Source organism: Lissotriton helveticus, chromosome 1_1 (assembly GCF_964261635.1).
Source record: "Lissotriton helveticus chromosome 1_1, aLisHel1.1, whole genome shotgun sequence".
Classification (NCBI taxonomy): domain Eukaryota; kingdom Metazoa; phylum Chordata; class Amphibia; order Caudata; family Salamandridae; genus Lissotriton; species Lissotriton helveticus.
In genome coordinates, this window is record NC_136057.1 from 970,458,570 (window position 1) to 970,485,539 (window position 26,970).

Below are 26,970 nucleotides of genomic sequence, written 5' to 3' on the forward strand. Positions count from 1 at the left end.
TGAACAAGGCTGTCTCTCAGGTTAGTACCCCTCTTGAAAGAAAATAACGGTGTCTGAATGGCAGAACCTGCAGTGTTAAGGATCTTCCAGTTCTTCTTCACTGTTTTCTGCAGTTTATTTGACAATGTACAGAATGTCGTCACAAAAGTCAATCTGTCAAGTGGTGGTTTCAAAACAGGGGGACTCAACAGAGCTTCCCGGTTGTTATTCATAGCACGCTTCTGTGCTCTTTTGATCATGTGTCTGGGGTAGTTGCGGTCTTGCAATTTTGAAGCCAGATCTCTGGAGAAAAATTCAAAATCAGTTCTGATGGAACAATTCCTGCGGACTCTTAGAAATTGTCCAACAGGCAAATTCTCCCGCAAGGACTTTGGGTGATGGCTAGCGTAGGACAACAAGGAGTTGTGAGCCATCGGTTTGCGATACAATTTGCTCCCGAGGCATCCATTTACAGGAAAGATGGTGATGTCCAAAAACGCAAGCTCCTGCTGGCTGTACTCAACAGTGAACTTCAAAAATGGATTTTGATCGTTAAGCCATTTCTGAAAATTTATGATAGTGTCTGGTGTTCCATGCCAGATGACGAAAATATCGCCGATATAGCGTTTCCACACCAACACCTGATGGAAAAAAGGGTTGGTGTAGTTGAGGACACATTTCTCTTCAAATAGATGTACGTAAAGATTTGCTAGGGAAGGGGCGAAAACACTGCCCATCGAATTTCCCGATGTTTGTAAATAGAGGCTGTCTTCAAAAGCAAAAAAAAATTCCGCCATGGCTAGACGGGCACATTCCATGATGAAATTGATTGGTGTGATGGTTTCTAACACCGAATTTTCCAAAAGGCTTCTAACGACTTGCAAAGTCTCTTGTTGAGGTATGCAGGTGTATAGAGATTCAACATCGAAACTGACCAAAAGGTCAGTCTTGACGTTGAACTCAATCTCAGGGAGGAGCCGTAGGACGTCTGTAGTAACCTGCAAGAACGTCGGCATTTTTCTTACAAGTGGCCTCAGAAAGAAATCAACAAAAGTGGACAAAGGCTCCAACAAAGAACCGATACCCGAAATGATCGGGCGGCCAGGAGGCGGTCTCTGTACTTTTTGTATTTTTGGTAGATTATAAAAATACGGAGTAACAGGGTAGGCAGTTGTCAAGTAACGAGCTTCAGATTCAGTGATCCAACCTTCAGCGGATGCTTCCTCCACCATATGTTTACTCTCATTGAGTAGCCTGGCGGTAGGATCTTCGGTAAGGAGAGGATAGTGTCTAGGATCTCCGAGTTGCCTAAGACATTCTTCTCGGTAAGTGGACAGGTCCATGATCACAGTGGCTCCTCCCTTATCCGCTGATTTTATTATAATGGTGGGGTCTTTGGCTAGTGAGTCAATAGCTGATCTTTCTTCTCATGACAAGTTTGAGAAAGACTGCTTTTCGCAGCTGGTGAGTTTGGTAATATCATGTACCACCGCCTTCTCAAAGGCTCCTACTTGGGGTGGAACCTGATGTAGAAGAGAAGTGAAAGTCGAGGGTTTCTGCAATCCAGTATTCAATATTCTGTCCTCTGTTTCTGATGTTTTATCTTTGAAGAAAAAATGCAGCCGCACTTTTCTAAAGAATTTCTCGACTTCACAGCGTAGCTGGAATGGATCTGTGGTATTGGTAGGTACAAAGCCTAGTCCTTTATTTAGGACCTGTTCTTCAATATCAGTGATAGTCCGAGAGCTCAAATTCACTATGAGACTCTCTCTGAACTCGGTCCCGCCTGTTGTGGTGGCTGTTGCTTGCCCCTTCCGCTTCTGGTGTTTGGATAGCTTGTCTAGTTTTCCCATTGTACTTGTGGTTGTCCTCTTCTCCTGCCTTTGCTCCGTCCACGGCCCTGTGCTAAAAAAGACTGATCATTATACCACTGGGGTGGAGGTTGAAAGTTGGGTATTAGTTGTGGAAACTGCGGCTGGTGAAACCCCCATGGGGCCGGATCAAGTGACTCTGACTCATCTACTGGCAATACTCCAATGAGATACAGTCGTGGCCGGCACAACAGACCAGGCCGGAGGGGCAACAGACAAGGTAACCAATCCTACCAGGCAGCACCTTGGTGGCCACCGGCCCCATGGGGGTTTCACCAGCAGCAGTTTCCACAACTAATACCCAACTTTCAACCTCCACCCCAGTGGTATAATGATCAGTCTTTTTTAGCACAGGGCCGTGAACGGAGCAGGGGCAGGAGAAGAGGACAACCACAAGTACAATGGGAAGACGAGACAAGCTATCCAAACACCAGAAGCGGTAGGGGCAAGCAACAGCCACCACAACAGGCGGGACTGAGTTCAGAGAGAGTCTCATAGTGAATTTGAGCTCTCGGACTATCACTGATAATGAAGAACAGGTCCTTAATAAAGGACTAGGCTTTGTACCTACAAATACCACAGATCCATTCCAGCTACGCTGTGAAGTCGAGAAATTCTTTAGAAAAGTGCGGCTGCATTTTTTCTTCAAAGATAAAACATCAGAAACAGAGGACAGAATATCGAATACTGGATTGCAGAAACCCTCGACTTTCACTCCTCTTCTACATCAGGTTCCACCCCAAGTAGGAGCCTTTAAGAAGGCGGTTGTACATGATATTACCAAACTCACCAGCTGCGAAAAGCAGTCTTTCTCAAACTTGTCACAAGAAGAAAGATCAGCTGTTGACTCACTAGCCAAAGACCCCACCATTATAATACAACCAGCGGATCAGGGAGGAGCCACTGTGATCATGGACCTGTCCACTTACCGAGAAGAATGTCTTAGGCAACTCGGAGATCCTAGACACTATCGTCTCCTTACCGAAGATCCTACCGCCAGGCTACTCAATGAGATCAAACATATGGTGGAGGAAGCATCCGCTGAAGGTTGGATCACTGAATCTGAAGCTCGTTACTTGACAACTGCCTACCCTGTTACTCCGTATTTTTATAATCTACCAAAAATACAAAAAGTACAGAGACCGCCTCAAGGACGCCCGATCATTTCGCGTATCGGTTCTTTGTTGGAGACTTTGTCCACTTTTGTTGATTTCTTTCTGAGGCCACTTGTAAGAAAAATGCCGACGTTCTTGCAGGATACTACAGACGTCCTACGGCTCCTCCCTGAGATTGAGTTCAACGTCGAGACTGACCTTTTGGTCAGTTTCGATGTTGAATCTCTATACACCTGCATACCTCAACAAGAGACTTTGCAAGCCGTTAGAAGCCTTTTGGAAAATTCGGTGTTAGAAACCATCACACCAATCAATTTCATCATGGAATGTGCCCGTCTAGCCATGACGGAATTTGTTTTTGCTTTTGAAGACAGCCTCTATTTACAAACATCGGGAAATTCGATGGGCAGTGTTTTCGCCCCTTCCCTAGCAAATCTTTACGTACATCTATTTGAAGAGAAATGTTTCCTCAACCACACCAACCCTTTTTTCGATCAGGTGTTGGTGTGGAAACGCTATATCGGCGATATTTTCATCATCTGGCATGGAACACCAGACACTATCATAAATTTTCAGAAATGGCTCAACGATCAAAATCCATTTTTGAATTTCACTGTTGAGTACAGCCAGCAGGAGCTTGCGTTTTTGGACATCACCATCTTCCCTGTAAATGGATGCCTCTGGAGCAAATTGTATCGCAAACCGATGGCTCGCAACTCCTTGTTGTCCTACGCTAGCCATCACCCAAAGTCCTTGCGGGAGAATTTGCCTGTTGGACAATTTCTTAGAGTCCGCAGGAATTGTTCCATCAGAACTGATTTTTTATTTTTCTCCAGAGATCTGGCTTCAAAATTGCAAGACCGCAACTACCCCAGACACATGATCAAAAGAGCACAGAAGCGTGCTATGAATAACAACCGGGAAGCTCTGTTGAGTCCCCCTGTTTTGAAACCACCACTTGACAGATTGACTTCTGTGATGACATTCTGTACATTGTCAAATAAACTGCAGAAAACAGTGAAGAAGAACTGGAAGATCCTTAACACTGCAGGTTCTGCCATTCAGACACCGTTATTTTCTTTCAAGAGGGGTACTAACCTGAGAGACAGCCTTGTTCATACAAGGCCGAGATGTAAAGGAAACGAGATGACATCGGTCAACACTCTATGGAACCTACCTTCAGTACAGGGTCAATTCCCCTGTGGACAATGCACTGCCTGTCCCCAAACAAAGAAGACCCTTACCATAGACATCGGCACTCCTAGACCCTGGATTCTGAAGAGTCACACTAACTGTAATAGTGAAAAGCTGATATATCTCATCACGTGTCCATGTGCCTTGCGTTACGTAGGGATGACGACCAGAAAGATTAAATTATGTATAAATGAGCACAAGAGCACCATTCGGTGCAACAAACAAGCAACCAGACTTACCAACCATTTTCTCCAAATGAAACATACTCCAGAGGAGATGAGCTGGTAAGTCCCGGAAAAACCTTTTGTGCCACCCCACGTACGAGATGTTTCAAGGTTCTTGTTTCTGAGAGAACAAAAATGGATATATCGATTGAAGAGTGACACGGAAGGTTTAAATGATGACAGCCCTTGGGTATTTATTTAATAACTTCCACCTTGTGTCACCCATCTGTTTGAAATGTGAACACTTTCTGCTTGAACTTTTAAAACGGGCCAGTGCCCTTATTTGGTGGATCATTTCCCCTGGTTTGGGATGCCTTCTTGTTTACTATGGTTGCATTTACTGTGAATTTTCCTCTGACACAGGCTTTTTGGGGATGCCTTGCTATGGAGATACCACACATATGTCTATGGCTGAGCCGAGGTCTTCATAGGACCTAGAAAGCAGGTTGATTTTTCCTTATTCCTCTATCAAAACAGAGGGTAGTTCCCCCTTTCTTTCGAATATTAAGAGATTTAATAGAGGCGTGTAAATAGGTAGTCGGGCTAACCTCATTAGGCTGAGCTCTCTGGTGTAACACTCCAGGCACACCACCACTCGCCTTACTGCATTAGTCGACACTCCACTAGCCGCTTCTATGTTTATTAAGCGGGACGGGTTGATGACATATAAAGTGTATTTTCCATCTCCCGTAAAGGAATGGCATGTAAGAGTCAGCACTGCCCCCCAATGGGTCCGCCGCTATTTTCCGCCGTTACACACAACTTCAATCCCATTCGAGGAAAGATATGTGACAGTCATGGGTCCCTCCCCTAGTCGGGCTATTCAGCTCCACGGCTTTATTGTTTGTGTAAAGATGAGCGAGCCGAATACTTTAACAAACCCATGGGGCCGTGGCGTTTTTCCACACGCTTCTGTAAGATTCGCACATTTGTCTTATCATGCATTTGGTTTCACTGAACATCTCCGAAGATTTGACAAACAACAGAGGTGGTTTAATTTGTAATCACTTTGTCACTGGTTGGGTCCCACATGACCCTGTTTTGCATCATTCTATTGACTGTTGTGCTAACCAATCACCAACAATAAACGCCAGCAACTCCGGCGAACTACGCGGGGTTGTTGTCACTACATGTTCCGTGATATGGTTACTACTGGCCACGAGAGGGCCAATCAGCAGTTCCCTTTCGTGCGCTGCACCAATCCGTTAGTTGCTTACGAAACGGCAGTTTCTTAAGCTGTTTCCAAATAGGTCCGCTGGCAGCATGACCGACGGCGGTTTCATGATTGGCTAAGAGACAGTTTATTAGCAACTGAGCACCGTTACGTCGGTACCTCCCCCTTGTCTTAGGACGAGGCCAGAGGTACTGACGGACAGGTAAGGTGTGGCAGGGCGTCTCGCTGCTCCATTTTTGTGCATGCTATGATGCAATTTTTCCTTACTTATGAAGGCTTCTTTACAATAATAGATACTCCACTTTTCTATAAGAAAAAGTCCAAATATATGGGATGTCACAGAAGAGCCAAACTACACCTATTCTGGCATTTCTCAAAGCAGTGATTCTTTCCATCTTCAGTCATTGCTGGTCTAGGTTACAGATCTTTGACACTATTAATATTAACAAGAGCTGCCTTTTGGACATACTAGAGCTCTGTGTTATTGATAAATTACATCTTGTTTCACGTTTAGTGATAGCCCATGGGGTTTCAGCTTTCTCCATTTTTAAGTGACTATACACCAAGGTTTTTTTGAGTGCATCTTCATGAGAGCACATGTAATGGATATCTACTTGTTGGGTTTGACAGGATAACCCACATATTGGTAATCTACTATTTTCCATTACCACAGAGCGGGTCTCTATTTCCTGAGCAGTGGCCAGGAGAGGTGAGGTTTACTCCCAAGAATATTTGGGTGAGTAAAATAATATTTATAAAATTCTTTTTCTATTACTATCTTTGTTGAAGGTTGACTTGGAAGCAAATTCATATGTTTTTGACAGTAAGCACGTTTTGTATGTGTCAGACATAGTTGTTATATGGAAATATCTGTGTGTTTTGAATTTTTTCAGGAAAGAATCCTTTAGAAATTCTGGATATACCGACGCAGAAAGTATCTCGCGGACTGCATAGTATCCGGTATTATTTGGTAACAAAATTTATTTCTGATTTTTGTACGTTATTGCAGTAGTGTATTTCCAAGGTCCTGATGAAAGCCTGGCAGGGGAGACGCCCCTGCATGGCAGAAACATGTTGACCACCATACCATCTAGTTTGGGCAGTCATTATTTCAGACTGCCATAACTTCTTTTTAATCTTGACACCATGATTTATTCCCTTTAAAGTTTTTCCTTACATCATGGTAGCCAATTTTAAGTAGTACATTTGATTTTTGTTTACACTTTTCTTATTCACTGCAATTTAGTTTTCCCACACCATCATACCCACACACAACATTCTGGGTCGGATCCATCACTGGAGGTCTTGGATAATTGGAGAAATACACACAATATCATCAAGTGTGTCTCCTTATCTAGACCGTGACCGTTTATAATCCCAGATGATGAGGCTCCGCCATATGGGTGGGCTGATGGGATTCATTTCCTTTCATTTACACACATAGGGTTTCTGACACAAAGGCTCTTGCTTCTGTCTTTTTGCTCAGTCTTCGTTCTTTAATATAGACCACCACTAGTCTTTTGTTGTTTTGTATCTCTGTTATAGTCATAAGCGCCCGCCCTCCTCCCCGGTGGAGAAAGATATTATGTACGGAATGCTACAGGTCTGGCGTGTTACGCCTTCAAAGAACTGAAAGTAAGAGGGACCTGCTGTGCATTCTGGGATACTGAGAGAGTTCTGGTAAGTTCTCTTAAAGGCACAGTATCCTGTTTTGAGCCACATAATGGCAGCCTATGGGGCTTGTCTGTCCATTCCTTCCTCTCTATCATTCCAGAGGGTTTTGTTGGAAAAGGAAAGTATTTCTCTGTGGAGAAATCTGGACAGGCTGTGGGTTTTTGGTGGAATTTCTAGTTGAAGTACTGGACAGTGTAGCCTGTGGATATAGGCTGCATTATCTGTCTTTAAATTCTCTCTTAAGTGTCTGTGCAGGTCTGCATTTTTTGACAATTTAAGAGATTATTTTTGATTGCTCCGGGGTCCGCGCAAATGGGCGGGACTATTCACTAGATTATGACTATACCAGAGATACCCCTACTACAGAACTGGAGTTACAGGACAGAAACAGAGTGGCTTTTTAGGACCATAGCTCGTCACACAGTTGACCCACATGCACCAACTGGCAGGAACAAAAGATCTCCAGTGAAGAGCCCCTTTATGGGTGCCCGTCAGACATTGCAGCGTCAGTCTGACGAGGAGCAGAACCCAGATGATGAAGCATGACACCTAGCTTGCTGGGTGTGTGAGGGTTTTAGTTCCGAAAGGGGGATTCCCCTTTACTCCCTTTTCACTTCACGTCGTGTCGGTTCATTTATTCTTCTTCCCTTGGGGAACAGTGTATCCTTTTTTGTTGACCTAGTTCCAGGGTCTATACACTGGACCCCGATAGAAAAAGCCCTCTTGGTTCCTCTCTTTGTTGAATGTTTGTTAACAGGTCACACACATGTTTATATTGGTTCCTTCCTCTGGAGTATTGTGTAAGTTCTGCCAGTCTTTTGAGTGATTTTAATATAATTAAAGGTCTGCTTCTCGCTGTACCCCACCAACTGCATCTTTTTGTTGATAGGTGCATGTATGAACCTGATGACAGAGACAGCTGTGGAGTCACTCCATTTATGGATGCCATACAGAATGGACACATTGACATAGCAAAACGTCTCCTTGATATACATAAGGTATTACTTTCTGGTTATTTTACCTTTTGGACATGTTTATTGTATACGCATTGTCTTGTATTTCAAACACCTGGAAATGAGATACACAGAGCAAGTTATTCTTCCCGCTAATGCAGTTTGTTGATTAATGACATATTGGTACAAGTTAGTGGTACTGGGCTGGAGCACACTCCTGGAGAAGAAGACCACAGTGTATTAGGCTTGTACATTCAGCATGAGAAACAACATTTCAGTAGAAGGAATTAGAATGTTCCAAATTAAGGGATGGGCCACAGTGATTTAGGTTGAAAGTGCAGAGCTAGTTTATACATTGATGTAGGGCATTGCTTTATTGAGGGTAGGACACACTTGTTAGCACCTAAAAGATTTTCAAAGCTAGAGTATTAAACCAAACACCCCAACCTACAGCTTGGACCCTCGAAATCCAGATGGCACGTGACAGATTGGACAGACGTTTGCCACTGTGTTGCGAATGGAGCAAGGAACAAAAAAAACATGCCATAGATATTATCAACTGTCTGGTTCAATATTTGCAGTCAATGACGATACGTTGTAGAACTTTTTAAAACCTTTATTTACTTTAAGGATTAGTATGTTTTTTTTATCATCTTTATTCCAATTAATCCAAATACCAGAAATATCAAGTAAAAGATGAATTAGTGACTGCATAAATCAAACAAAGTGTTCCATAAAGGAGGTTTGTCACTAAACTCACTACGGGACCTAATCTACCCTATGTTCAGAAACCCATGAAGTGTTCCTTCTAGATAAGAGCAATATTTCGGAGGATAGTTAAAGACTAGAACTTCCCATAAAGAGTTGTTCTGGAAACTCAGCCAAGTTCCCCACAGCTGCAGTACCGACTGGTGAAAATATGAGTGGTAGTGAAATGATCGTTGCAGTAGCATTGATCAAAGAGAATCAAGACAAAGGAAAATAAGTTACTATTAGCAGTATCTTCCAGCAACAATAGAGCGAATCACCGTAGTAGAGTCATAAGGGGTCTCCTATCCTCTCTAACTAGGAACACAATTACAATATAAATCATAAAATAATGTAATGAAAATTAGTAGGTGTACAAAGCACTTATCCAATGAAAACCGCTCTTCCTATGGTGTCGTCAACATCCGTTGCTTCTCGTTCCGATTCCCACCGTAACATTCACGTCGGTACATAGCTTAACATTTGTTACGAACATTGGTACATGAAGGAAAGTTCTCATGAGAACCTTCTTACCTAAGCTAATAACTGCATTCAGTGTCGCGTTGTGAATAGAAATGCCTAGTCTGATGTAATTAAACAATTCTATCGACAATATCCTGGTTAAGCATACATAAAATATCTAAATTATTATTCAATCTAGCAGTCTGTTTATTATGAATTAACACCAAGGTTTATTATTATTCTAGGGTGAACTAATATGCCGTGATTGTGTGATGAAGCAAAGGAGTATAATCTTGAAGTCATCTGATTCTTTAGCAGGATGCTAGTGCCAAGCAAAAGTCTAAATAAATGTCTATTTAGCTATGAGGAAGAGTCGAAAGAAAACATTGCTTGTGCATAGTCACAGAAGTGCATGAAGAATAATAGCCAGGCCCAATTTTACATTATCTTTTCTTCATTTAAAGCAAGTACATTCTCCCTACGTGTGATTCACCTATGCATTCTTTTTAGCAGAGTTAAAGAGCACTCTAAAATTATTCTTTACACGTTTAAAGCAGGTACATTTTTCCTACGTGTTATTTTCTGTGTGAAAACATTTCTGCAATATTTAAATGCATTCTAAGGTGGAATTCTAATATGATATGTAAGTCTAATTTTGCTTTTAAATTTATTTTCTTACACACTCATCCAGTGTCAAGCAGTGCTGACTAGAAGGCACCCATCCAATGTTAGAATTGACAACTTCAGTGGCATAATAAACTTTGACTGAATTAGGATGTAGTGGTTAAGGATTACAAATGACTAATACTGGATCGTAGGTCAAAGATTGGCGCTCATCAGTAAACGTTTTCAAATTCTAAATCCTTGATTGGTATGAACTAATAGAGTACTGGAGCACACCAACTAAGAGTTGGAATGTCATGACCTACATTGAGTTAGAGTGTCTCCCGGTAGTCTTGAAACATGGCTGAGGATGGTGAAGAAAGGGCTGTAATTGGACAAATCAATAGTGTGGTGTAAGTGACCAAATAATCCAATACTCCAGTGGTACCCAGCAATAAGGGTTGAATTGCACCAAAGCTTTTGGAAAGTTCTGTATAAGTGGTTGGAATTAACTAGTAGAAGGATGAAAGGCACCAAAGGGAGAATGAGAAGCATATTTGTATTTTTGATGTGCACCTATCCATGGTTGGAAGACAGAGGTCTGCTCCTGTCAAGTGTGGCTCAGGCATGCCAACAGTCTTCATTGCAGCTGCATGGACAATGAAGGTCGTGGGCCACAGAATGTTGTCTTGTTACTCTAAATGTTTGTGCAGAAGAGCAGCATCATTCTGTCATGATGTGCTACATTAGCCCCAGAACGTCTGCGTGGGCAAGAACACAATTGCAGCTTGTAGGGTGTACGGTTGGAAGGATGTTGTTTTTGATATGATCCTATGTGCTTAGTGTTTTCGTGTCGTGTGTGAAGACCACTGAGGTGCAGTTATAATTTTTGGGGACTCAGCAGTGTGTTGGATGATGAAGTGTAATGACAGATTCACAGCTTTATGGTATTGGGTATGCTGTTAGCTTTGACCATCTCTGTAGGTCCTTTACAGTATTTCATATGATATAGTTTGCCTAGTTGGTGACTGCACTGGGTTGTCTAATCTAAGATGTGTACAATTGTTGTCCTGAGCTGGCATGGTTGGAGGGAGAGCGAAATGTAGAGATCTGTTGGGATGGCAATTTTTAACATTATTCCACATTTAAGTGTCTTTTTGAGATGTAAAAAAGCTGTCAGATTGTATAGATATTTGATACATGCAGTAAATAGACTATATTAAAGTCCAGTAATGTGAGACAGGTCTTTTCAGCTATTCTACGCCCGTTCATTTCATGTTTGCTTTTTAGATGTAGAGTGCAGTTGAGTGACAATTCTCATACAGACATGTATTATGTAAATTTTATAGATCTGAGTTACAATTTATTGCTAACTGCTGCACATTATGGTTTTGGTATTATTGTGGGCCATAACTGTTATATATGGAAGTACATAGCCATATAATGCCACGCAAACCAACGGTCAGCTGCTTTTTGCTTACCTGCATAATGAAAGCAGTTTGCTGGTTGAGTTGTTTAGAATTTGTGGGCTATATCTGAGGATTGTGCTTAAGGGTGCAACTGTTTTCTGGGCTCAGTTACCAGGTTGCGGGTGGTGCAGTTATTTAGGAATAGCAAAGTTTTCAACTGTCTTTGGAAGTGTCTGCTCCTGGGTGCTTCTAATGCTGACTTGTAGTGAGTTCCAGAGCTTGGCAGTGTGTACTGAGCAAGCAGTGCTCCTCCCGATTTCTCATGTTAAGGTAGCTTGATGATAAGTGGAGTAAGCCTGGGGCGCAGTGCTCTATTTGGTTTGTATTGCTTGAATTTAGCTTGTAGGTATAGACATGCTTTTCCTTGGGAACCTCTGTGGAAAATAAAAAGTGTCTTGAACATTGCCCTTCTAGCTATTGGTAGCCGGTGGAGCAATTGCAGCACTGAAGCCATACATTCTCTTCGGTAAAGGGGCAGAAGCAGCCATGTAGAAGAATTTTCGCAGAGTTTTTTTGGGAGGAGGTGGGGGGGTATTTTTATATAGTACAAACTCGACCCAAAGGTATAAGAGCACTTTTCATGAGCACCAGTTGCGATACAGACAGACACATTAATTTTTGTTAGACACGAGGAGATTAAGTGATTTGCCCAGAATCCCAAAATGTTGAGCGTCCCTGACGAGATTCGAACCCTGTTCCCTAGCTTCGAGGTCGAACATGTGCAAAGGTAGCTGAGTTGTATGCATAGTTAAGTTTGGAGATTACGAGCTACAGGATCGTTTGCAATTTATGTTGGTATACAAGGTATGGGAAGATGAAACATAGTGTTTTCATTGTGTAAAAGGCACTCTTTGTCAAATTGTTTGAGGGGTCTAGGATAGGTTTGAATTCATTGTTACTTTTAGGTTTCTAACTGTCACAGGGGCTTAGTGTCCCTTGGGCCATATTGCGGTAGGCAGGTAGTTTTGCCGCGGCCAGGGCGACTGACGCTGGAATCTGGGGACCACTGTTCGATCCCCGGCTCCGGCGGCAGGTTAGCCCAGCACCATGTGACTCTGGGCAATAGCTCGCTTAATCTTCCCGACGGCCCCCAGCGCCTAGAGACCCTTACGGGTGATTGTGCGCTTAACAAATGTGGACTTTACTATTGTCCCATATCATAATTTTGGTCTTTGCAGTATTGCGCTTTAGATGGTCACTCATCATCCATGTGTTTATGGCACGAAGGCAGTCATCGAGTTTTGAATTGTAGAGGTTTTTGGGACCTTTCCATTTTAAATGATGTGAGTGTCATCTGCATAGTTGTAACAGGTGAGGTTGTATGATTTAATCAGGTTTGTTAGAGATGTTGGGTAGATGTTGAATAATAGAGGGGATATGCTGGCCCCCTGAGGAACACCACAGTGTTGTTGCCACAACCCTGAAATATTTACGCGAGAGCAGATTGGTATCCAACGCCACCCTTCCCTTCGTGCAGTAGTCATGGATAAACTCGAAGGCAAATAACGACAATACAAAGGAGTAGGCGGTTAGGAAGGGAACTCCGGGGCATTAAACCTGCAGTAATGGAAGAGAGATTAGACCTAGATATTCGAGGTTGCATTCAGTATACACTTAAAGCTCCAATAAGGGTAGTAAACTTTCCTACCTCAGCAGGCTAAGGCCTTAAGCCTACTGGATGTGAGGGGAAGGAGAGCAGAACCCTTCTGTAGAGATGCTGAAAGGAGGAGAGGGGAGTTGTTGGGTTTATAGCCGAGACCTTGTAAATCAACAACCATATTAAGACACACTCTTATCATAGCACTTGCAATCTTTGAATGTGTTACTTTATGGAAATAACCACAGTGTTCTCCTGTGACCTCTTTTAAAAAACATCCTAAAAAGTATAGGGCATTAAGTCCATGATCATCGATTGTCTCTTGGGTTGTTCAGAGCCAATTCCTTTACTGACTATCAAAAAAAGGTGTGGCTTAAATGTCTCTCCAAAATAAAGAATGGACAACACAAATCTTTTGTCTTAAAACAATGTATTTCTTTGTCTCAAGAAACTGTCCTCCAAAAGTTAAGAACCATAAGTATAGCGAAAGTTTTCCCCACACAAGCCTAAGAGTCCTAGCTAGGGAGGGTGATATACTAGGCGCTATAAGACCTGTTTTCACCATCATTGTAATATGATTTCTCCTTTTGTGTTTTATAGAACTGTAACAATGCTGATCATATTATTTCTAATCATATGTCTGCTTGTGTTAGCAAAGATACTGCATCTTAGAGCATGTCGTTAAAATAAACATTTTAACCTTTCCCGTGTCTCTGTTACTCCTGTTCTGGAATGGTATGAGAATAACAAACGAAAGAGTGTTCTTGATTCCCACCATTCCTGAGTATAACCTAAGTCGCATGTTCTGGGTTGTCTAATCATTGGTTCCTTTGCTATAGGACGAAGAGCTAATGTGACACTGATGCTAGTCGGTTAGGGTTTCTAGGTACTGAGGTGAGTTTTTTGGTCCACCACAATTTACTGATGTCCTGGGTCTCTGTGCACTGTTCTGTGTCTGAGCAGAATCACTGCAACATACCCTTTCAGCATGTTTAAGTCAACTGTTTAAAGACGCTTAGCAAAGATGTCGTACAATTGTACAATTACAGACATGTTTTACCCTATTTGCATTTGAAGCAGCGGACAAACAATGAGGGTAAAAAGGTTTGAGTGGGAGACAAAATCATTTCAGTCTTATAGTGAGAATAAAAGAATAACCATTTTTTTTCATACATTAAAGTTTCTCAAAGGGAAAATGAACTTGAATTTCTCAAAAAATAATTGTGTGGCATTTCACTTATCGTAACAAATTTCTCCATGCTTCAAGGCATCATTCACCACCATGGATACACTTGGAGATCAAGCTTTACACAAAGCTGCAATCACAGCACAGGATGAAGCAATCCATTTCTTAGTGTCTGATCTTGGTGTCAACGTAAACGAGAGAGCAACGCCTATCCAACTTACTGCACTGCATTATGCCGCCAAGGTTTGTCCCCATCACTTGTTCACATTGAATTTGTGGTAAGGTTCCTCTTTAACACTGCAATATGAAATGTAAAGTACTGTTGATGCTATGCTTACATGATGCTGAGGTCATGACTGAGTTGGTACGCAGCAGGCAGTTTTATTGTCATTACTGAATGTACAGAGTACTGAAATGGCATTGCACAAAGAGGGCATCAAGTAGTGGGAACAGTAGAGATAGTACACATTGAACAGAGACCAAAACATGCAGCACGTGCAAATTATCAGGTGCAGTACATGTGCGTACAACCCAAAGGGTTTGACGTACAAATACCATAAAATATAAATATGTATTCTACTGCACCCATCACTTAGGCTTGAGGCCCAGCTGCAGCCCTGGTTGATGTTAGCAGGCGCATGTAATTAGTGTAGTGATCCGCCGGCTACAGCCCTGGCTGATGTTAGCAGGAGCATGTAATTTGGTTTAATGTGATAGTTCAGTAACAGCGCGCATGAGAGGCTGCAGTAATTGTCCCCGCAGACACGCTCAGTCGCATGTGCACCCGCTTGAGGGCCAGCAGCGACCGTCTAACAATTTGAATTGTGTGAGTCTTGAATGATTGTTTCCCGCTGTTCTTATTTTTTTATGACCCACATCGACGCTCTTCGGCCCGAGTGCTTTTTAGATGCACCCAGGCCAAGCCACACACTGCGTTCGGCCCTTTCAGACGCACCCAGGCCAAGGCACACACTGCATTCGACACCCCCAGTATGTGTGAGACAACGGGCAGTCCCCCAAGGGAGTCTTGCAAATGGTTACTTATCACGCTTCGAGGTGAACGCCTTTGTGACGCCCGCAACACACGGCCACAGCAGACGATCTGATTAATGTACGACCCAGATGGCATGAAGTGCGGAACGTAGCACACGCCCCCAGCGTTTGTCACGCCCCCAGCGTGCCCCTTGATGAGGCGCAATTGCGTAATTGGCGCTTCACATGGCATGAAGGGCGGACACACGCCCACAGTGCGGACACACGCCCACAGCGTTTGTCATGGCCTCAGCGTGTCACGCCCCCAGCGTGCCCCTTGATGCGGCGCAATTACGACTCACATGACATGAAGGGTGGAATGTACCACACGCCCCCAGCGTTTGTCACGCCCCCAGCACACGCCCACAGCAGAACGCAGACACGCCCACAAGGGACTACTTTGCTGGCACGGTTCTTTTACCTTTTAAATGTATATGGTGGCCGTCTGCATAGCCTATGTCCTTCTGCTGCAACTGCCCTTTCCAACGCTGTATTGGGTGTTGTGATTGGTGCTGTGGTTACTGAGATTACCCGCCTCAAAGGTTTGGGCTCTCTCTTTATAATATTAGTATGGATACATACAAAAAACTAAATGTAAAGTCAACATTTTTAATGAGCTATGTAAATGGGATGGAATTAGAAACTGGATGCAAAAGAATTTTTGGGAAAACTCACCCTTCCTATAAAAGTTTCAATTTTTGCATACTCTTAGTTTGTGAAGTAAATAGAATATTTCATAATTTGTATATTTGATGGATGCATGTTTTAGTATTGTTTTAAGGGACAGTTATTGAAATTGCTTAGGCAGATGTTTCAAGGGGGCTGCACCAAAGTCAAAAGGTTAAGAATCACTGCAGTAGAATAATTTTTTTGTAATTTTTTGCTTCGGATGTCTATTATTTTAGTGTCGGAACATGTCACTTGCTTCAGTATTTTCTAATGTTTAATATTTATATGCAGTGTTAAAAGTAATCTTATTTATTTTGGAGTGTGAGGTCTGTTTATTATTACTATTATTATGGAGGTTGTATTATTTTATAACATATGGTGGCCATGTTTACTGTTTTATCCCTTTGAAAGAATTTAACTATTTTTGCTTTTGAGTTACTACAACAGATGCCTGTGGACGTCCTGAAGCATGTGTCAGGTTTTTTTCTTCTATTTTACCTTAAATATATTTGTGAGCAGTAGTAGAGACTGGACCTTGACCATCTTACTCTGTGATTTTGATTTCTACACGTTTTCTCGAATTAGGTGTGTTTACATTATGCCATATGTATTTTAAATCACTTTCTTTCATACAAAAGAATTTGACCTGCATTCAGATACTATAGCCAAGAATATTAATACATAAAAACACAATAGGCATTTAAATGAATTCTGTTTAGATGTTGGCAAGCCGACATCAAAAACTATCTATCAAATATCTTCTGACTGACTTCTAGCCTAAAATTAGTGTGACTAAAACATCCTATCCCCAATAAAGCATTAAAGGTACATGTTTTTTTTGACTTAGGAAGCTTGGCTTACATTAGCAATCCTGTATTTTTCATGGGTTCTGTACATATTGACCAAAAAAAACTATCATATTGGAGCAGGTCTACTGTACATTACAGCATCTTGACAATTTATGACACCCGCAGATCTGGGAACTAGGTAACAATCATTGTTCCCAGAAGCTGCCATAGACTTGGCACAAAAAAACTGCTGGTGCAATACAGTTTTTAATATGGCAGAAATTGTGGCTATTAGATGGTGTGAACTTGCCCTCGTAACTTTTTTGTGAATGAGGAAACCGCAGTTGTGGATCTTTACAAATAAAAGACTGGCTTTATGGGAGCATAGCCACCCCCAAATACTTTAAATCTCCCACTTTGTCAATAGAACTTGTGTTTAAGAGCAATTTGTCATGTGAGGGCGATAGCTAGATAGAGAGCTAGATAGAGTGAGGGCGATCGATAGATAGATAGATAGATAGATAGATAGAGTGAGGGCGATAGAGTGAGGGCGATAGATAGATAGATAGGTAGATAGATAGAGTGAGGGCGATAGATAGATAGAGTGAGGGCGATAGATAGATAGAGTGAGGGCGATAGATAGAGTGAGGGCGATAGATAGAGTGAGGGCGATAGAGTGAGGGCGATAGATAGAGTGAGGGCGATAGATAGAGTGAGGGCGATAGATAGAGTGAGGGCGATAGATAGAGTGAGGCCGATAGATAGAGTGAGGGCGATAGATAGAGTGAGGGCGATAGATAGATATAGTGGGGGCGATAGATAGATATAGTGAGGGCGATAGATAGATATTGTGAGGGCGATAGATATAGTGAGGGCGATAGATAGATAGAGTGGGGGCGATAGAGGGAGGGCGATAGATAGATAGATAGATAGATAGATAGATAGATAGATAGATAGATAGAGTGAGGGTAATAGATAGACAGAGTGAGGGCGATAGATAGATAGATAGGTAGATAGATAGAGTGAGGGCGATAGATAGACAGAGTGAGGGCGATAAATAGATAGATAGATAGAGTGAGGGTGATAGATAGAGTGAGGGAGATAGATAGATAGAGTGAGGGCGATAGCTAGATAAAGTGAGGGCGATAGATAGATAGAGGGTGATAGAGTGAGGGCGATAGATAGAGTGAGGGTGATAGATAGATAGAGTGAGGGCGATAGATAGAGTGAGGGCGATAGATAGCTAGAGTGAGGGCGATAGATAGAGTGAGGGCGATAGATAGAGTGAGGGCGATAGATAGAGTGAGGGTGATAGAGTGAGGGCGATAGATAGAGTGAGGGCGATAGAGTGAGGGCGATAGAGTGAGGGCGATAGAGTGAGGGCGATAGAGTGAGGGCGATAGAGTGAGGGCGATAGAGTGAGGGCGATAGATAGAGTGAGGGTGATAGAGTGAGGGCGATAGATAGAGTGAGGGCGATAGAGTGAGGGCGATAGAGTGAGGGCGATAGAGTGAGGGCGATAGAGTGAGGGCGATAGAGTGAGGGCGATAGAGTGAGGGCGATAGAGTGAGGGCGATAGAGTGAGGGCGATAGAGTGAGGGCGATAGAGTGAGGGCGATAGATAGAGTGAGGGCGATAGATAGAGTGAGGGCGATAGATAGAGTGAGGGCGATAGATAGAGTGAGGGCGATAGATAGAGTGAGGGCGATAGATAGAGTGAGGGCGATAGATAGATAGAGTGAGGGCGATAGATAGATAGAGTGAGGGCGATAGATAGAGTGAGGGCGATAGATAGAGTGAGGGCGATAGATAGAGTGAGGGCGATAGATAGAGTGAGGGCGATAGATAGAGTGAGGGCGATAGATAGAGTGAGGGCGATAGATAGAGTGAGGGCGATAGAGTGAGGGCGATAGATATATAGATAGAGTGAGGGTGATAGATAGAGTGAGGGTGATGGATAGAGTGAGGGCGATGGATAGAGTGAGGGCGATGGATAGAGTGAGGGCGATGGATAGAGTGAGGGCGATGGATAGAGTGAGGGCGATGGATAGAGTGAGGGCGATGGATAGAGTGAGGGCGATGGATAGAGTGAGGGCGATGGATAGAGTGAGGGCGATGGATAGAGTGAGGGCGATAGATAGAGTGAGGGCGATAGATAGATAGAGTGAGGGCGATAGGTAGATAGAGTGAGGGCGATAGATAGAGTGAGGTAGATAGATAGATAGATAGATACAGGGCTCGAAAAATCTGAAAAATTGTACTAGTCCTGCAGGTCTAGTACTTTTAAAAAAAACTCCTCGACCTAACAGTAACCTACTTGACCTCCGTCTCTGAAAGCGGAGCAAATGTGACAAGATAACAAGATTTAAAGGCATCTTTAGTGCTCATTTGCTTTGTGAGCAATAAACGGCCTTTAAATGTTGTTATCTTGTCACATTTGCTCCGTTTTCAAAGACGGAGGACAAAAGTTAGTATGTTTTCCTACTCGCCAGAAAGGGGCGAGTAGGACCTAAAAATAGCTCAACCTCATAAAATTTACCTTGCAAATGCATATGTGGATTTGTCGAGCCCTGAGATAGATAGATAGATAGATAGATCGATAGATAGATCGATAGATAGAGTGAGAGCGATAGAGTGAGGGCAATAGATAGAGTGAGGGCAATAGATAGATAAAAAGAGTGAGGACGATAGATAGACAGATAGATAGAATGAGGCAGATAGATAGATAAAGTGAGTCCGATAGATAGATAGATAGATAGATAGATAGAAAAATACACGCTGAAACTTAACAGACATTTTTGTAGATATGGGTCCTTTCATTACACACAGTAGGCCCACAAATTGCCCGTCTTGAAAGCCTGCGTGGGCCCAGACCAAACTGAGTCATCCTCACAGGAGACACTACATTTGTGCCCTTTAAAGAGGGCATGGTAAAGACAAACAAGCAGGAAGTGGAATAAGGGAGGGGGTGGCAAATGGTGAGCAATTTCGCGGCCGCTTTGATGTTCTCAGTGGCCACGCGGCTCACTGAGAACATCAAAGCGGCCGCCAAAGTGCTCCCAAAGGCTGCAGGCTGACAAATGGTGCGCGCGCCCGGCGCACATGCACTGTACCTCATCCGCCTTTGGGAGCACTTTTGAAAGCCCTTAAAGTCACATCTAAATAGATGCACTGCCGCTGGTGCAATCAAGGCACGATAATATGTAAAACAGCCGCTGGTGCTCACACGCACAGTTTTAAAATAAATAAAAGAATACCTTTGAATTTAAAAAAAAGTGAATGCTGTCTTCTACTTCTTGGAAAATACTCCCACTTGTCGCCAATATGTAGAGAAGAAAGTAGATATGTGCATTCAAGGCAGATTGTAAGGGAAAATGGTCACAATTGTTAGAGAGAGATGCTATAATATTGGCCACTTGACTTTGCTATTTCCTATCATTCTTTTTTTTGTTTTTAATTCTTTTTATTGAAGTTAAGACCAAACAGTGGCCATCGTGGACACACAAAAGCGCTGCAAAGGTGTACAGTAGATCACACAGTGGGTAGAGTGTTACATCAATGTCATGGCAATAGGACTGTAATATATTAAAACAATTAGACTTCTACCTCAAGTACCGGTCGACGAGGCTGAGGGGGTTCACATATGCCGCCTCTGTAGTCGTTCCATTTTTTCCATATTTCCTCCCATTTTTGGGGGCACCCCCGGGCCACATACACCACCTTCTCTTGCAACATGCACCAGTCCATGTCTCGTTTCTATTCAGCGATTTGTGGAGGCGTGACTGCTCCCCAGAGTCTTGCAATGTTGCGCTTCACTACCATCTGACCGAGTGTAACCCAAAGCCTGCCTTTAGCTGGTAAGTCTGTTGGCTCCCATATGTTCAATATGCAGTTCTTTGCCTCTGGGCGCAACTCTACCCCCCAAACTTCTTGCATACAGCGCACCACCTTTACCCAATATGTCTGTAGTAGTGAGCACTCCCATAGCATGTGAAAGAAGGAGCCAACCATTCCGCATCCCCTCCTACACCCATCACCTTCACTCCTGCCCATCCTTTTTAGCCTAGTGATTGATATGTACACCATTTCCTATCATTCTTGAAGCAAAGTTCAAAGTAATCAAAAGCAATTGCATTTTTTTAATCAGATTTGGTCAAATACAATATTAGATCGCAACTTAAACGTTTCAGGGGCCCTCGTTTTCCTTTTATCATCAGACATGCTTCTTACAAAAAATGTCAGCGGTATCCAAAAGAAGGAAAAGATCTACAGGGTCTTAAAGCCAATGGCTGCACCAGCAGTGAAGAGTAGGTTGGCAACCAATATTCCTTCCAGTAATGTAGCATCAGCTTGTGTGAGGTCCAAATGTTGGCCAGATAATTTATATCAAGGCAGAAAAGTGATCGTCCAAAAATATATGTGATTCCTATTTTGTCAGTGAAATAAAATTATCAATTAGTTTACTGTTCTGGCACTCAGTATACTGTCAAGGTTGGTGTGATTAATTTATTTTGAGGCTCTCTAAAAGATATAGGGTAAGCCATTATGTCCCATATTCCTTTGTGTTCCAGAGTTTATTTCAACGTTCTTTAGGATAATAAATGCAATGTATAGGAGTTCTTTACCGAGAGTCACCATATTTTGTGATTGAGTTTGAAAGCCTCATCGCAGGGAATTCAGAAGGAACATTTATGTTAATGTTACGATTTTTCTGGTCTTGTCGAGTGAACCTTTACACAGATGTCCTGAATAGCATTGGTCAGACTAATTAGGCTCTACTCAGCTGGATTATCCAGTTGCCACTTTTTGAATATAGGCATGATTTCTTCTGCTAACCCGGAGCAAGGCATTTTATAGCCATTGCTAAACTCAGTGAATATGTTCAGGACACAGGGGCTCTCTTGTCTCTGGGCTTGCTCTACACGGATCTGTTGGCACCATGTGGAGCCGTGAAGTATTCTCAGATTTGTGTGACCTAAGGACCAATACCACCTCTTCTAATCAAAAATATAAACCAATAAACTAAATCCCACCATGAAAGTATTCTTCTGACCATAGTTTTCCAAATTTATGGTCTAGGTTTTATGAGAGTTGTAATATCCCATAGATGGCTGGTTATATATATTGTTAAAAATGGTGGTACTACTGTTGATCTGGATTATGAGTTTTGGGGCAGGTCAGATTTTCCCTATTTCCATGGGAAACAAGGGCCCAGAAAGAGTGTTCACCACGTCCATTGAGGGTTTTTAGGGGAATCCAGTGTTTACTTTCCCATTTTAATTGCTTCTGACGTTTCATTTTTTAGGACTTCCTTGCAGCTTCATAAACCTTGCTAATAATGACAATTGTGTCATAACGCAACCTAAATGTTTTTTCAAACACTTTCCTTTCAAACAAATGTCCTAGGGGACATTAAGAGTTTGGTGGATGCAGGGCATCTACTAAAAATCAACATGTGTATATACCCATTTTAAAGTGTATACTCATTTATACACTGTAGAGGGGGTAATGTGTAGAGCAGGTGTCTCCAACCAGTTGATCGCAAGCAACTAGTAGCTTGCAGAAAACTTCAGAGTAGCTGCCAGCCTTGAGTTCATTTTTAATTAAGAACTGTGATAAGTAAGTGTTGCGTTGTGTTTTCCTTTTAAAGTAAGGGAAAGGCTATGTTTATTTTACATTATTATCATGCTGCAGATAGCAGAGCCTGATAATGAGCTTTTCTCCACTCAGATGTATGGCCCATGTGGGTCACAGAAGTTCAGAACTAAAGCACTGAGGTACTTAACTCTGAAATAAAAGTCCTTCTCAAATCAGTATTGGAGCATGAGAACAAAATGATATTTGTGAATGCTTTTAAATGCGAGAACATTCAAATGAAGTTAACTTAATCATTAAGTTAACTCTTTATTTGAATGTTCTCACTTTTCTAAGAGTCGCATTTACAAACAGCAGGTATCTTGCTCCCAATGGCTGGTGGACGGTGCCATATTTATTACAGGAACATTGTAATTTTCTCTTAAATGGGATAAATATAAAGTGAAAAAAACGTTTTCTATAAAACATTCTTAATGTGTTTCTCTACTGTAAATGAAGCCAATTAAATCCTAATGTTTGGTGAAGCATGTTTCTTCATTTTAAATTCCCCACATTTAAACAAACAACTGTATTTTCCTGTTATAAATTTGTATACAGGCCACTGGGAGTAATATGTCTGCTGTTTGTAAAGACACTTTGACATGAGAGAAAATTAAAATTAGGAGTTTTATATAATGCATATAAACATAAAGTTAACACTTTAGTTGAATTTTCTTCCTTTTCAAAGTATCGCATTTAAACACAATGAATATTACTTCCATTGGCTGGTAAACACACTGCCATATTCATGACTGAAAAATACAGCAGCTTTTTTAAATGGGAGAAATTTAAAGTGCATAAAAGTGTTCCAACAAGTGCAGACAAATATTCCTTATTATGAACACTTCTGCAGAACATTTTCTGCACTTTAAATTTCTCCCATTTAAAAAAAATGTTTGTATGTTTGTGTTATACATGTAACTGTGCCACATATGGCGAAATGTATGTCCTGTGCCATAGGTACATACGACACAGCTCTTAGTCACCCTTACACATATATCCCATTCATTCACCCTTACACATATATCTCATTCATTCACACACATGTTCATATACCTCCACAACCATGCATTTACTGATGCTCATGGCAGGCCTGTCATAGTGCCCCATGTATTATGTTCAAACCACAGGATCAGGCTCCATGGACATTAGGTTTAAGGTCAGTGAAGCAGGGCAAGGGGGTGTGTGGTAACAACAAGTGATGATTTTCACTGATCAGAAGTAGCTTTAATTACAGAATGGTTGGCAACCCCTGGTGTAGAGAGTGCACTAATCTAGACATTTTAAATTGGACAGATGTGACATCCAACAATTTTTGGTGAATGTCCTGCATCTGCCAAACTCTAAATAACCCCACTAGTTCCCTACCATACAAAGCCACCTCATTCATCAAGTCAGGTTGTGCGAAAGCCATGTTGTAAAACACTGTTTACTACTCGAGGCAAGCTTCACACGAAGCATCACGACACGAGGAGCTGTTGTTCTGAAACTCCTCACGTTAAAAACTCTAGCTAAGAAGGGGGCAGGCTTGTTTTCTGTGTTTCACATGAAGCGGACTCTTGGGTTCACCATTTATTCTCGGTTTTTGCCTCTTCACCTCGCTCTGGCTTTCTTTTTGTTCTTCTCCATGTTACTCAAGTAAATTCTGGCAAAGAAGGGAGCTTCATGCGACTTTGACAGTCTTTTTCCCTGCTCATTTCCCTACAGAGATATGAGAAGGACCGTCTAAATATTGACAGCTAGGGAACAAACTGAGCTAGTAGGACACAATTACCCCATCAATGTGGCTACTTCTATCCCCACCATCCTAGTAATACAGCAGCAGTAGTCATCAGAAAATGTTCACAAATTGTGCAGAGTGGGAGCACTGGATGCTCGGCACTAAATACATGTGAAGAGGAATGCCAGATGGAAGACACCTTTCATAAATTCTGTACCAATAGAAATATATACCCAGAGAGGGGCGGAGAAGAAGGACCAGTTTACTGTTTAGTGTCGGGATACACGGATACAAGCATTTCTAACTACTAAAATACCTGGTACAAATGGAAAATGGAATACCAGAAGCCTTCACCTAAAGGGAAGTCGCCAACAAAATAGGTTATGTTCCTAAAATGGATGAAGGCCCTTCAGGTGAAGAGTCTCAGTATTCCTGTAGAAATATGCTGGTTTTACATCCTGTAACTGTCAATCTCATGCCCAGCACTAATTCTTTGGCAGTTAATTGTTTTATCACAATTCCTGGGCCCAAAAGAAAAATAGCAACACAGTGACTACCATCGTATGTTAGGGTGTTGTGCGCATATATAAGGGTGTTGATATCTTCTGTGCTAATGCAAATTACAGAGTGCTTACTGCTGAATAAAAAAAATATGTTAATGGGGATGCAAAAATGCTGCCACTGTTTAGAGGCTGCTACTTAGTATTTCAGGTATCAGCTTTATGTACATGCCTTGGATAATGCAGAATAGGCCTAAGATAATGCCCGATATGCATAGGGTGGTGCTCAGTAAGCCTTGTTGTGGAGGTCATTAAATCAGGAATACTGCTTAAAGCATGAGGGTTGCTTCTTGAAAGTGCCAATGTTCATCAGTAACATCTGGCTGCTAGTCTCTTTTTATCTCCTTGAGTTGATACTGTATAACTTTGAAGCACTAGCAGAGATTATGAAATTGCTTTTGGGATTGGAAAGCACTGCAGGCCGCAGCTGTCCTCCTCAGACTGCTTGGCTGTGTCAGGGCAGTTTTGATTAGATGGTACAACAGAAGTGATAAGGGTAATGAGGAGGATTCAAGAGGGGCAATGGACAGTTAAAAGTCATTCCCGATCATCACTAAGAGCACCATAACCTGGGAATTAAACAGCTGTTGGAGGTGTTTAGAGTTTAGCTGGCAGGTACCTGCAGACAAACTGATGCCCCCTTGCTCTAATAAGGGTTGTATAAACCATCATGTTTGTGCTGTCTGAACCCCAGTGGCGCCACTGGCAGAAACCTTACACTGACACACCTACTCTTGTCATTATAAGTACCTCAGACCATCCTCCCTATTTAGGGCGGATGTTCTGATGCACTTTTGTTTGCATTTTATTTTCCAGATGACTGAGGTTGAATGTCTTTCCATTTAAACAAGCGGCATGAAGGTCCAACAGGTGACAAATTCTTTTTTTTTAATTTAAATATTTTTATTCACAACCTCTTTTTTTTTAAAAATTTCCCCAATTCCCTCCCTCCCACCCCCCAAGAGACGGACAGGTAAACATACTGCACATTAACGTCATGAGCATTACATTGTGTTTTCCAAACTTATATAGCCATTATAGAGCGTTTTCAGAATACCATTCCCAGCATCACATAAAGCAGACGAAAAACAAAATCATAAGTACATTACAGTAAAATCATAAGTACATTACAGGTGACAAATTCAGTCTAAAATTGAATGGCAACAAGAATGTCTCTTCTTCTGAACCTATGATTTCAGGAAGCTTCAAACTTTGATGATGAATGTGTGGGTCGAATCCCCAGTTTTCCAGCTGAAGCTTTACCACCACTTAAGCTTTGTTTAATTCAGTGAGGTACTATATGGGCATGCCTCCTTTTCAGACCAGAGGATTCAGCTAAACAAAATTAAATGATGTGTGTCATTTGGAGACTTAGACAAAATGACCCTGTTCGTGAATTGCTGTTTTCACTAGTTAATATTTTAATTGAATTTATGGCCTTCTGCTTTACTTTGATGCAGTTCATGTTAGTCCTTCTAGTGCAAAAATATATAGAGGAATTAGTTTACTCTTTGTAGAGATTCAGACTTTCTTACTTTCACCTTATATTTACACTAACCTGAAAACTTCTCCCTGTTAATGTTCTAAAATTGTTAAAACCATGACAATATTGCCTGTTCCTCTGAGTAAATGTCATTTTTTATTTTTTATTCATCATTCTCAAATGAAGGAAGGACATTTAAGAACAATCTCATCACTATTGTCTCTTGGCGCGGATCTTCATGCTAGGGATGGGAAACAACGGTCTGGTAAGAAATGGATTTTTATATTCATTTTAATTGTGTGTGTTTGTGATTATGTGTGTTTTAATTGTTCTTGCTTTGCGTGTTGTATTGTTAGACTTTATATGTATTGGGCCATTAGGGACAATAGTGTGACTGAGTGAATCAAGTTAACGTTATATTTCAAAGGTAAATTAGAACGCAGTAGTTAATGCAATGTCAATGCTCGTATGGATAGATCTGATTGAGGCTTCTAGCTGCAGATTCTTTACTTTTGAATTTCCCAGTCGTCAGACTGGATCCGTAAACTTTTGTGAGAGCAGTACCCCTGCGCGCCGTCGGGTTGCTCCGTTCAGCTGTGTAACGTCGCCAGATCGGTTGTGATATCAGTCACCTCTATAAGCGCCACCCAGGCATGAGGACGTTAGTTCTTTACTTTCTACGTCATTTAAGCGCTGTTCCGGACAAGAGCTACCCCTCTGTCTCTTTTGGCAGACTTTTTTTGACAATTTGTCGAGAGATTTTTCTTGTGTGTTGAGGATGACCTCTAGACGGGTAGGTTTCAAGCCATGTGGCGCCTGTCACTGCACCATGTCGG

At 42.0% G+C, this 26,970-nt stretch overlaps 1 protein-coding gene across 7 annotated transcripts in view; it reads left to right on the top strand.

Annotated features, from left to right (window-relative positions):
* Positions 1 to 26,970, top strand: part of ANKRD16 (ankyrin repeat domain 16) — a 415,867-nt gene that overhangs the window by 325,603 nt on the left and 63,294 nt on the right. For all 7 annotated transcript variants that reach the window (XR_013607335.1, XR_013607341.1, XM_078677289.1 and 4 more), the window contains exons 5-7: positions 8,121 to 8,229; positions 14,330 to 14,491; positions 26,321 to 26,399. Coding sequence is in view for 5 of the 7 variants with exons in the window: in XM_078677289.1 (XP_078533415.1) it covers positions 8,121 to 8,229; positions 14,330 to 14,491; positions 26,321 to 26,399 (350 nt within the window). In the remaining 2 variants the exon portion in view is untranslated. The remainder of the gene's footprint in view (positions 1 to 8,120; positions 8,230 to 14,329; positions 14,492 to 26,320; positions 26,400 to 26,970) is intronic.